The sequence below is a fragment of the Argiope bruennichi genome, chromosome 9, assembly GCF_947563725.1.
Source record: "Argiope bruennichi chromosome 9, qqArgBrue1.1, whole genome shotgun sequence".
In the NCBI taxonomy this organism is placed as follows: domain Eukaryota; kingdom Metazoa; phylum Arthropoda; class Arachnida; order Araneae; family Araneidae; genus Argiope; species Argiope bruennichi.
This window is the reverse complement of record NC_079159.1, coordinates 34,764,309-34,777,592: the sequence shown is the minus strand read 5'-3', so window position 1 is coordinate 34,777,592 and position 13,284 is coordinate 34,764,309. Positions and strand designations below refer to the sequence as shown.

Genomic DNA, 13,284 nt, shown 5'->3' with positions numbered 1-13,284 from the left:
GATTTAATGAGAAAATTTCACTTACTAATTATATCGTATGATTTTCAAAATTAATTCAATATTTTTTTGTGTCTGAGTTATGAAAATACTATGTACATCAGGTGTTTAGCAATATTTAAAACTACGTATCACAGATGATATTCAATTATAACTTTTCAAATACTTGCAAATGTATAGTGTGTAAATGAGTATTGCCTGGGTATATTGCGCCCAAATAAAGGATCTCAAAGGCGATTTATTAACTTCAGTAATCTTGATATAAATAATTAAAGACACTTTGTTTCTAAACCTTATAATTTTCACAATCCATCCAAGATTTCATGCAACCAATTAAATCATTGCTGCTAAATTTTTGCTTATTACATGCTTTTACTTATCAAGTAAAGAAATTCTGCACAGCTGTGCGTTACAATCAGAATTTGATTAGCAACTGATTGCTTTATTTTAATTGAATTTCGAATTCATACGAGTGGCTCCGTCTGGTTATGACATTGAGAAAATGATTGATTGCGTCATTCCATAACATTCATCTTACAACTTTAAACGAGCAATTCTTGCATATATAAAAATTATTTATCTCGTGCATCTCGGAAACATTTCTAACGATTTGAATAAAATTTTGCATTTAGAAAAAAGTTTTGCTTTTTAAATTTATCGAAACTGAAATCTTTTAAATTTTTGTAATTAAATATTTCAAATATATATTTGTATTTATCTTATTTCTTCAGTGTTGAAGAAGTATCCCCCATATTTCTTGTAAATTGTTGTTTTCAGAAAAATTTAAATTTTTTTTGGCCACTGTAAAACTAGAAAGTGTAATGTGGCGATTTCACATATTTCTCAATTCAAAAACAAGCTCCCCCACTGTACTAAAGTTGCGAGTTTATGTATCTGTGCGTGAAGTGAAAAGATTTAAAAAAATGAATTATACCATGTCGTTAAATAATAATTCCCTCACAGTTTATCTGGTAGTTTAGTTAAGAAAAAGAAATTAATAATATCCAGGCTTAAAAGCAATATTTTTAACTAAGTACAAACAAAATAACTATCGCATGATGGAGATGTTAGACCCCAGAGTCCAGGTGCTCCGTCCGAAACATTCATCACTAGCGCATACACTAAGAAAATTCAGTTATATTCATGCATAAATTAAAATGAGTAAAAGAATAAGTAAAGTGTACCAATCTAAAATGCCGGAATTATGAATTCTAGCCTTGATCGATGGATTCATATATTCACTTCGTCCTCAATAAAAAGCTCTACGATGATACTATGAAGAAGCTAAATATGGGCAAAACCGTTATAGTCTGGTTTTAAGAAATTACAATTCAATGGATGTCAAACCAGAGGATTTCCAGATGAGTGTTTTAAAAAAAAATCGTATTTTAATAATAAATTCTATATTTATATATTTAGTAAAACAAGCATTCAGGGTCACGATGGTTTGACGGGAAAATCTCGTTTTCGAGAGCGGAAGGTTCTAGATTCAAGACCCGCTTCCACCGGTGCTGAATCTTGGAAAGGGGGTGTCAGCTCAGGTGCCATCTTCGTCATCTGACCGCTGTGCAAAATTACGAGGTCCGTCCCAAAATAACTCTAGTGTGTTGCTTTAAAACGGGACGTTAATATCCTCCATTGATGTGGTATAGAAATTTGAAAAAGGAACGTTGATGACAAAAGCACATGATGCATTTATCGTCTTTTTTGTAACTTCAGTATTCATCAAACTAAAAGTTCCCGAATTCCTTGGGCCTCCGTGCCCCGGTGGTAAGGTCTTGGCTTAGGAATCGGAGGGTTTCAGGCTCGAGGCCCGTCGTGTAAGCGGGTCTGGTGCACTCTAAATCTGTCGGGGCCAAACGTCCTCCAGCTGTTGTGGTGTGGAAGTTTGCAGAGAGGGGTGCTAACTTAGATTTCGTCCTCGTCTTCTAAACCGTAGTTCAAAATGATGAGGTCCGTCCCAAAACAGTCCTAGTGTTGCTTTAAAAACGGGACATTCTAATAACTAAATAAAACATTCACTTCCTTAATTTTTTTTCTGCCATGTTTTTTGTATCATTTAAGGCAAAAATCTTTTTTAAAATCTTTCAGGTTCTGGAAAAACGACTCTACTCAATTGCCTTTTTGGGGCTCAGAAAACCGACAGCGGGGTGATTACCTTGAACGGTGAAGTTCTGAATAAGGATTTGAGACGCCGTATAGCTTACGTTCGGCAAGATGAATTGTTTTGTTCGGGTCTGACCGTCAGAGGCCTATTGGAGGTATTTTACTTTTAAAAGGATGTTTAAATACAATATTCTTGTTTTCCAAAGCATTCATTTCATGTTTAATACTTAATAACCATTCAATATAAAAGCATGAAGTAAATGTTGGGAATAAAATCGGGAAAAGAATGATTTATTATAGAGCCCAGTATAGAATTGTGTTTAATTGTGTATTATTTGAAATTACCAAAAATGAAATCTAATGAGAAATTATCTGAAGAAAAAAATGTGGATGTTGTCATCCAGTTGAATGGTTCTTGAGAATTTGCTAATATCATTAAAGAGCAACTCCAGTAATGGACAAAAATGTTTATTTGTCAGTAAATAAAAATAAGCCAGATGGATATTTTGCACTTGTATTAAAATGCGTTTGAAATGACGTTTAACCCCTTAACGGGCACAGCAGTTTTCTTTCAAAATTTACATTTTACGCTATAATTAGAGAAAATTGTGACCAAAAAATGACTCATTTATAATCAAGTAAGGTATATTTTTAATGTTTATAACAGGGGTGGTAACATATTTTCCACCTCCCAATCCAAGCAATGACATTTCAATGATTTATATTGAATAGAAAAAATTTGAAATACAAGTAACTTCACAAATAAATATGCATTTTTGTAAAACTATTTACTTATTTCAAAATTTAAAGTATATTAATTACACATGAAATAAGTGGTAAGAAAACATAACGCAATGTAAATTACCAAATGAAGTATTTTGAATTATTCTGGGGAAAAAAACATAAAACAAGGAACTGAACACAATGGAACATTACATGCTGAACATGATAAATTTGTCTGTTTCTTATTAATTTTAGTGCTACAATGTTTGCAAGATATTTTAAGACGGTGGTAAGATATTTATCGCCCCTTAAAAAAGGGTTAAGGGGCATTTCCATGCATATATTACAAGTAACATATCATTTTTTATTTAAAAAAAGCAAAATAAATAAATAAAATTAAAAATTAAAAAAAATCTATAAAAGCTCACCCCTCAATTTAAAAAATTTTATTAACGGTTTTAATTATTTTTCCGTGAAGAAAACCCTTTTGATCTTTTTTCTTATTGAAGATCTTTTATAACGATTTAAAGTTATAAAGTAGGTCGTGAGGCAGATGGTGGTTTATGGGACATGGGAATGTTCTGGAAAACTTATTGATAGAGTAGGCATTTATACTAACTGACATCTCTTTACTGTGAGATGTTTCGACATTACGCTGAAAATGCATTGGAAAAATCCAGCGATCCATGCACCTGGAAGTAAGTTTTATAATTCTGAAAGTATTTTTGTAATTTAAATTTATTTTTATATGCATGAATATTTCCATATTCTGCTGTGTATTAGAACAGCAAGATATTACATTATGCGTTTTGAACAACTGATGTAATTTAATTGGAAAGTATTTAATTAAAACCTTAGGCTACTGATTTACCATTTGATTAATAAGATCCCATTAGTATTTAAGCATTGTAGAGTGCATGACATTTTATCGTTCATTATTGTAATATTATCTAAAATTATACAAATAATTTATGATTAGTAATTAAAATAATTAGTAATCATAAAATAAGCTTAAATCTTACCAAAATACTACGATAATTAAATTTTGGCTGAAGCTTCTAATACAGAAAAAAATCAATATCAACTTTTATTCAATAGGCAATTCGAATTTTTTGTTGATAATATGAATTTAATATTTAAATGTATTCTATAAAATTATTTTGATTAATTTGAGACCAAAGCTTCTCTTGGTGAAAATTTTTTCGTTTGTTAAATCTACATTACTTGCGTTACTAATCATAGAAATAGAATTTCCTGTATAATACAATATTTTAATTATTATATTCCTGTATAATACAGGGGTGTTTGTGCTCCGAGGAAACCCCGGAATTCCGGGGATTTTGAACTTCGATACCCGGAAATTCCGGGGATCGTCGTTCAAAAGGAAGTAGGAATAATAATGAATTATTTATTTTGATCTGGGTAATTTTGTTTGCTTTGAAAGCAGAAAACGCAAGGTCAGTGTGTGTGGTGAAAACTTTTCCTTTCTTTCCCCAAAGTCAGTGATAATGCGTGAAAAGGGGGAAAAAACTTCTTTTTTGTTCTTTCCTTATTGCGAGTTATGACTCATTCCCCCGGTTCTCGGACATTCTCTTCTGGATTCTTTTCGGCAAGTAGGCGCGGTAGAAAAAAAAAAGGAGAGACTTCGTTCGACCAGATGTGCGATCACGTGACCTGGGTTCAAAGGTCTTAATTTTGCAAAAAAAGTAATTCATTGAACTTTTATAATTAGGTCATTCAATACTTCATAATCGTAATTTTTTATTTCCCCCCCCCCTTCTCGAAACTCCAAAATGTCGGTAGTAAGTCCGTAAAAGTTTCAGGGGATTTTTTGGGGTCCCACAAACACCCCTGAATAATATAATATTTAAATCTAATCTACAAAAATTATTTTAATTTTAAAAAAAGTTAATTTTGTTTTTGATTTTTTTCTATTAATTAAATCTGTATCTTGCATTACCAATAATAGAAATAGATTAGTTTTTTCCTGTACAATATAATATTTAAATTATTATAACTACTAGAATCATGTATAATATAATATTTAAATGTAATCTATAAAAAGATCACATTTGATTTAAAACAAGTAAATTTAAGTTTTTTTTCTATTAGTTAAATAAGCTGTACCTTGTATTACCAATAAAATAGACTAATTTTTTTTCTATATGACATAATATTTAAATTACCGTAGTCCTGTATAATATAATATTTTAAATATTATAAATCTATAATTATAAAATTATTTAAGTCTATAAAATTATTTTGATTTTTAAAAATTGAATTGTTTCTAATTTTTTCTAATTAGTTAAATAATCTGTACTTTGTATTACCAAAGATAGCAAAATTCCAAATTTAGCAAAAATTTGCATGTCTATTAAATTGATACAATTAAAAAGGCAATCGTATTAAATTTTAAAACGGTAAAAAAATTTTGTGCAATAGTATGGGAAAACACCGAAATCTGGCTTAACTTTTTTTATTTAACAAAATTTCAAAACAAATGGCGCTGAAGTGCATATTCCCACCCTCCAATGTACATATATGCCAAGTTTGAAGGTTCTACGACAAGCAATCGAGCTTGTAGAATGTCAGCAAACACACATATATCATCTTTATTATTAGTAGAAATAATCATTTTTAAAGTTTTTAGCAAATCAATTGTGATAATTATCACCACTCAAACCACAAAAATCACTATAAATATCAAATTTCTGTTGCCGTTTTTAATTCTAAAAATTATTTTATCATGTTCAAGCCCAATTTCTTCCCCGAATTTTTCAAAAAATAGAATAGACATGCTTTATTATACTGTGATCAAAATAAACAAACGCTTAAATGGCTCTGTTTAGGCATAAGCAAATAAAAAAGCAATCTTTTTTCGGAACACATTTGACATAACATATTGCGATAGTTATATTTGCTGTTGATAAAACCCATCTCTCGAACAATCCGATCAAGACGTGAGCAATCATTTTTTATTAAAGTGTCTTTATGCTGACAGGGGAGAATGTTTACTCATTTATCATGTTTTACGCTGAAAATAAACATTTATAAGAATTGTAAGGTTACTGACCTAGGCATATGATAGATATAAGATCGAAGGTTAACTATTGCATTTCATCTGAACGATGTAAGAAGCGATATTTATCACATAAACAGTATTTTTTTAATTTCTTAAATTATCTTAAAAGAATTTATTGTATATAAAATTGATAATAACATGAGTTTAGGCAAATAATATTGAATTCAAAATCAAGATATAGCATATTATCTTTATTTATTTTACTCGTGTATTGTGCTTTTTATTTCGACAAGAATTACTTAACTTAATATAAAATTACAAGTAAAGGGCTTAAGCAATTGACGTTGAAATTATTTTAAAAAATATTGTTTTGAATTAAATTTGCTTGTAAAATATGGTGAAAGAAAATAAATTGTTAAATGATTAAGATGCATAAAATGAATAGCAAATTAATTTATATCAAAAACGCCAATTATGTCCCACAGGCCATGTTAAATTCGGTTCTTTTTTGCAAGTATGTTAAATAAGAACTGAAAATAAACTGATCTGTTTGTTCTCAATATTTTTAAAAAAACACTCCATATTTAGTCCATATTATTTATAAATTTCTAAATATTCGGGTATCTTTAAAGGAATAAAATAAAGGCATTTTCAAATCTATGTTACTTAAGTTCTAAGAATTTAATTTCATAAGCTGTAAATTTTAACAAAGGATAAATTTTAAAAATAATAGTGTGATATTTTTTTCAGTTAAAATTAAATTCAATATTTTTCATTTAAAACATCAATATTTTTAAGATTATATGATTACATATTAATCAAGAGTAATATTTTTTACATATTTAAACTATACAAATAGTTCTTTAAAGTTGGTTGTAATATTTATAATCAAAGCCTTAAATTTATATACTTAATTTTATCTATCTAGCTCTCTTCGTTTTGTATTATCGTGTTAACTTATATTCAGACAGCCAAATTTCTTCTAAATATATTTAGTTAAAAATCCGTTAAAAATTTACAAGTGTTGCGTAAAAACCATATACTAAATTTAATCTGTATTGTATTACTTTGCATATTACCAATACAAGAAAGTAAAAAAAGCTACCTAACATATTTCTTAATCATGCTCTAAAGTTCACTTTCTATGTGATTAATAAATATTGAAACTTCAAAGTAGTTCCAATTTCCGATGAATGTTCATATAAATCAGTTGAAACCGGGTCAAGCTTTTGTTTGCCACAATGGCGAAAAATTATGGGCATGTTTTTAACAATTAAAAAAAATAATAAACCATTCATTTAGAAAACAAAGTATATCCAATTTGTTACCACGCCTTTTCATTATATTTGTTTCAACGGAGGACTGTTTATTTATGCGACACTATTAATAGACATTTCAGCTGATGTTGAAAGCCTTCCGTTTGTAATTTCATTCTTCGATAAGAATGGATTGTAGAGGAAATAATTTTAGAGTAACTCAGTACTTTAGTACTTTTTTTCCTGAACTTTGACCTGATTTGCTATAAAATTTGTTATCAAATTCTTGATTCAGATTTTTATCCTTTATTTTTATTCTTTAATATTCTTCAAAATTCTTTATTTTGAGGATTCAGCAGATTTTTTTCCTATTAGTTCCGAACGAGTGCGATAATTAGCTCTAGATATAACAAAATAACCAATAATTAAGGTTATTTTGTTATATTTAATATTATGGTTATTTTGTTATAATTAATAATATTATTAACGCTGAATTATAGATAGTGCGATCTCCTTATAATTACCGTGTATTTCGTAGATTATCATATATTGCTCAACGATGCCTGCCCTTCGGTGTATCTTAAATTATTTATTGAATAAGGCAAATCAAAATTTAATTATTAGTAAATAAAAAATAGATACTTTTGTGACGTAACGTTTTTATCGAAGAAATTTTTAAATTCATTTTAATTAAATTTTCTTTTTTTTTTTTCATTCTTTGCTCAAGTTTAAATAGATTTTTTCAACTGGCAGTTTCATATTTTTCTTGATCTGCAAGTTTAATATAAAAACACATGTTGGGATGTCATTTGTTTGTTTTATGTTTTGAAAAAAAAAATTATCTTTATATTGTTTGACAACGGATTCTGAAACCCTCCGCGCTTTTCGTATGCGTTAGGATGGATTTAATTAGTCAAAATAGGGGTGAAAGGAAAGATGAAATGAGATGCTTACATTTAACGATAAAATAAACTCGGATTACTAGAGGACTGAATTAAAATAATACAATTAGAAACGACGCGATATTGATATACACGCGAAAAAAAATTGAACAGAAAAGTATCTATAAAGTATATATACCTATTGAAAAAAGGAATGTACTAACAATCCAACTTTAAAGTATTAATTGCGAAAATGTTAAACCTCCATGAAAGAACTTGGTTTGTAAGAAAATTACGAATTAAAAAGCTTCGGTTAATAAAACTCTCTTCCTCTTCCTCCTTCATTTTTTTAAAAACTATGCTAAATTATCATCTAAAGTTAGAATTTCTTTTTAATTCTGTTTAATTTGGACTAAAAATTTTATTAATTTGCCAGGTTTTTTTAAATATATATTCTCATTGGTGAATTTCAGTCCCTTAATTCACTTGAGGTTATATAATGCACTCAATTAAACCTGCAAATTTTTTCTTAACTTTGAAAAGCGCATTACATGCAAGTTAGCACTTTAGTTTGAAATTTTATTGTATAACCAGCCACTTTTAGATGGCCAGGCTGATCCACCAGTATTAATGTTGGCCAAAATTTTCAATTAAATATTCCATGTAACTTGGACTCTTTTAATAGCTCCTTCAGCACAATATTTTTAAGCTTCAAATTTATGATTTCAAATTCCAGTGTGTGTGTGTGTATGATGTAGAACCACAAAACCTTATATATAGAACTTTATACTACGTGTCTTTCTAATTTTCTATCAGGTCCTGTAAATTTTGAACTTTTTAGTTTAAGCTGACGTGATAAAACTTCCAATTAATATTTGCTGAAATCAAAATTTAATAAGCGATTCAAAGTAATAAAATGTCGCTGCTTGGCCAAATATGGCTCTTTCGCCAAAAAAACCTCACAAATCAAAGTAATAAAATAAGTGAATTATGTAAGAGATTCTAAGTGATATAATAAGTGAATCATGTCAATGATTCAAAGTGGTTTGATGTTCATTTAAAATTTCTCTAAAATTACATTTTGAAATTATCTTTCCAATAATTTAAAAATTTTTTACTTTTAGGAGAGTATGTATTCAAATAATATAATACATCCAAAATAACTAATATATTTAAATTATTTTATGTATTATCCATTAAAATTTTTAATTATTAAAATATTTACTACCATTATTGTCACTTTTTTCTTCCCTATTCTCATGTGCAGAATCATTTTTCTTAACTTGAATTTAAAACTATACCCTCATTTCAAACAAGCCAAGTTATATATTAGTTATTATTGTTATAATAGTAATGAATTGTTGAATAATATCACGAATATATAATATCACTCCTGTTAATTTATATGTCCATTTCAGTTTCATGCTAATTTAAGACTACCAAGCAGGATGACGCATCAAGAAAAAATGAAATATGTGGATTTTATTGTGGAAAGTTTTAATATGAATAATCCGAAACTTTTAAAAACAAGTAAGTTTTTTTTTTTCTTTTTTTTTTGTCTGACGATTATATGGCTAAGTAGCAAAATAGAAGACACTTCTTTAAAAATATGCCCAGGTGTTTATTTTACTGCATATTTTTGCTAAATGCTTATTTCAAAAATTTATCAGTAATATACCCAGATGCTTTTTAACATCTACGTATACTACTGATACTAGGCATACTGAACATGGTCAATGAAATCATTTTTTAAGTAAATATTCGCACAAAAAATGAGTTATCTGACTTTGAGAATAGGAAGTTAGCTCTCGACATCTTAGAAGGTGTTAAAATCAGTTAATCTATTTTGCGACTGCAGAGAACACTTTTTTTTTTCTTTTAGGGAAAATTCGTTTCTTATCTGGAATGAAAATTTTAAAAATGAATTAATAAGTTCAGTTTTATTCATTTAAAAAAATTAACTTTCTAGATTCTTTATTTACATTGTTTTATGATAAAAATAATGAATTTTTATTGCCACCTTGATTGGGCTAAAGTTAAGTATTATATCATGATCTTGTCATTATAAGAGTGAAATTGGAAAAGCAAAAATGTCTCATCCCTGTACTTAAGTAAATAATAATAATAAAAAAAAATTCTGAGTACTCTAACTCAGTATACGACAGCCCATGTGGGCCAAGGCCTACAGTGCCCATATCTGCTTTCTTGACCGAGGGTCCTGGGGTGCAAGGCATACTGTCCCGGTTAGGTGGTAAGCATTCTTATTGTAATGGTCATGAGATATATATAGATAAATGTTTTAAAATCTTCTGATAAGTTAAAAAAATTATTGGGAAGTTGTAGTTTAAGAATCAATTACCTGAAAGTTTTACCATATACCATTATATATATGGTATAGCCTTTATATTATATGCTATTTTATAGAACCTCAGATATTGCATGTGTATAATTGGGTACTTACTCTAATATATTTTTTTTTCTAATTATAAAGGTCACTCCCTAGCTTCTAAATACATGTTAACGATTAAACCATTTAAAATATTTAATAGTAATAATAATTTTCAAACGCGTGCAATTAAGAAATTAGTTTAGTAACTTTCTTCGCTATAATTATGATGAGTGCTTATGTTAATAATATTTTCCCATTAATTTTTACTAATTTAATAACATAATTTCCGTTTCTTTATATTTACTTTTTTACACAACTACCACATCGCATCAATGCAATTAAAATTGATACATGAAAAAAATTTAAGTTATTCGCAATTTCACTTTACCTTAAACCTAATTAGATGCCACTTTTTGCATATGGACAGACTTAATTTCCTGATGGACAGAAATATATATAAAAGCAGGAGCAAATTAAATTCGTTTCATCTGCCACATGACGAGTTTCAGCTGTCAAATGTCTACGGGATTAAGTTTAAGAGTCGACATAAATTATTAAACAAAGTATTAATTGTTTGAGGATACAAAAAAATCATCACCTCCCTTAAAATTGGCACTTACAGCCAAAGCCACCAAAGTAGACCGCTGTCTTTTAAAGCGCCTGTTTACATTCGCTGAACTCGCATAGCTAGCTGAAGAGACAATTGCATCTTTTGCACTGGAATCGCATGTCGAATGTCAAACGTCGCTAAACAGCTGTTTTCTTGGATCAATGGCCTCCAAGATCCATGGAGTGTTGCCAAGAGCTTGTTTATGAGATCCATTATAGATCGAGGAAGTCGCCAGGCATATCTCTTTACCGCGGATTTTTTTCTTCTCTTGTTTGTGATCAATCATTCGCATTTTAGAAAGTGCGGTAGTTTCCCGAGTGTTTCTAACTCGGGAGTTAATTCCCGATATCACCTGTTCGCTGTCAGAGAAATGGCAACTAAGTTGCTGAATAGTAATAGATGCCGGAGGCTCCCTACATTCTTCAGCTGGTAGTGTGGTCTAATTATAATGCATACTTTCCAAGGTTGCTTATAAGCAGTGCTTTTCTTCCGATTTAAAATATATTCAATGTTTTTTAAGAAGTATTCTTCCAGCTGTTATTATGCTTAGAGTGGTGCAAGTGTCTGTATTAATATGAAGGATGAATGAAGGGTTGAATGAAATATAAAATGCGATATAATAAATAATACCTTATAGCTTAGTTAAAAATTCTTGGTTTAATTATAAAGTATACTTTCCAAGGTTGTTTATAAGCAATGCTTTTAGTTCGCTAAATAAGTGTCGATTAACACTTGTGAAAAGGATAATTTGATACTTCCGCTTAAAAAAAAAAAATTCAACTTTCTTTAAATAGTAAATTTCCAACTGTTACTATGATTATATTGACACTTGCGTTCACTCTAAATATGAATGAAGGGTTTAATGAAATATAAGATGTTATAATTAATAAATAACAAGCGATAGATTACAGCTTGGTTAATAATACTCAAACATTAATATCTGTATACTTTTAGCGAAGGCCAAGTTGTATTAATTATCAGGTCTTGGAGACTCTGTTGCCAATTTGGTGGATTAAAGTTGGGTTGGGTTGACAGGACGCCTAGCCCCTGCAGGGGCTTATCTCCGATAAGGAGAGACTTCACGGAGCTTTACTGTCAAGACTTTGCCGTGGCCGTCTTCGACGAGATTAGTTTTTCAAAATTATTTCTGTTTCGGCCTTAAATAGCTACAATGAGCTACACGCGTGAAATTTTCTGCATTTTTTTTCCAAACTAATCAAAACAGCTAATTAAATCAGTTCCCATAGTAAAAGGCGCATAATGCAATGCAATTCCATTCAAGTTCTCTATTTCCCCCATAAATAAACAAAACATTTTTATTAATAATATCATATCAATTAATTTAATAATTTATCAAATTTCCTGACTTTAGAGCTTTATGCGCTCATCTAAACTAATTTCAATTAATTTTAATATTTCCCTAAACTTACAAATTATAATTGCTATTTCAAATTATGATGTGGAGGTGCTCGTGTCCACTTTGTCACACCGTGGAATTATGTTGTTGCCGTGAGCAATTTTCAACCTTTTTTCTGTGAGTTATTTTGGGGTGAATTATTTAAATTTTTGATATAATTCTCACACAGACAGCATGTTGAATTTGTGAGTTTCAGATGTATCATTTAGATTAACAAGTTAAAAAGTTAATAAAAGCTGGACATTTTAAAATTATTTAAAAATTAGTTATAAATTTGAAAAAATATAGGGTAGATTTGTGTTTTGTCATATGATTAATAAAAAATATTTTTTGAAAGAGGTATTAGAGTCTTTATAGATTTTTTAACAAATAGAGAAAAAATACTCCAAAAATAATGCATCATTTTATTATAAAAAAATTAATTTACCAACAATTTTTGCTTATTTAGCAAGGAAAAAAAAAGAATTGGTATTTAACAAAGTATAAAAATTTAAAGGTACACGATTTCCCAAATCTGACATATTAACTTTAATCCTTTCTAAAAATTGATATGAATATTAAGGGTTACCTGACGAAATAAATTATTAATCTGAAATATTTTTTATTCATTAAACAATCATTCTTCCCAAGATGTTTTTCAATTTGTTTATTTAAACTTATTTAAAACATAATGGAAGGGAAAAACTTATTATCCCCTAAATCCCACCTTTTTATTCATTTAATTCATTTCATAGAGTAAATGACCATGTTGATATTATCAAGAATTTCGCCCTCTTGTTTCATTTTACTATATCATAAGAGCATTTTCTTGTAAATGTCATTCTTTTCGGTTTGTTCTTAAAATATATTTCGCGTCTCCCACGACACTATTTGTATATTTGAT

At 28.8% G+C, this 13,284-nt stretch overlaps 1 protein-coding gene across 1 annotated transcript in view; it reads left to right on the top strand.

Annotated features, from left to right (window-relative positions):
• Positions 1-13,284, top strand: part of LOC129985122 (uncharacterized) — a 37,298-nt gene that overhangs the window by 5,040 nt on the left and 18,974 nt on the right. Inside the window, exons 3-4 of the mRNA XM_056095040.1 lie at positions 2,089-2,258; positions 9,404-9,515. Of these exons, the coding sequence (XP_055951015.1) occupies positions 2,089-2,258; positions 9,404-9,515 (282 nt within the window). The remainder of the gene's footprint in view (positions 1-2,088; positions 2,259-9,403; positions 9,516-13,284) is intronic.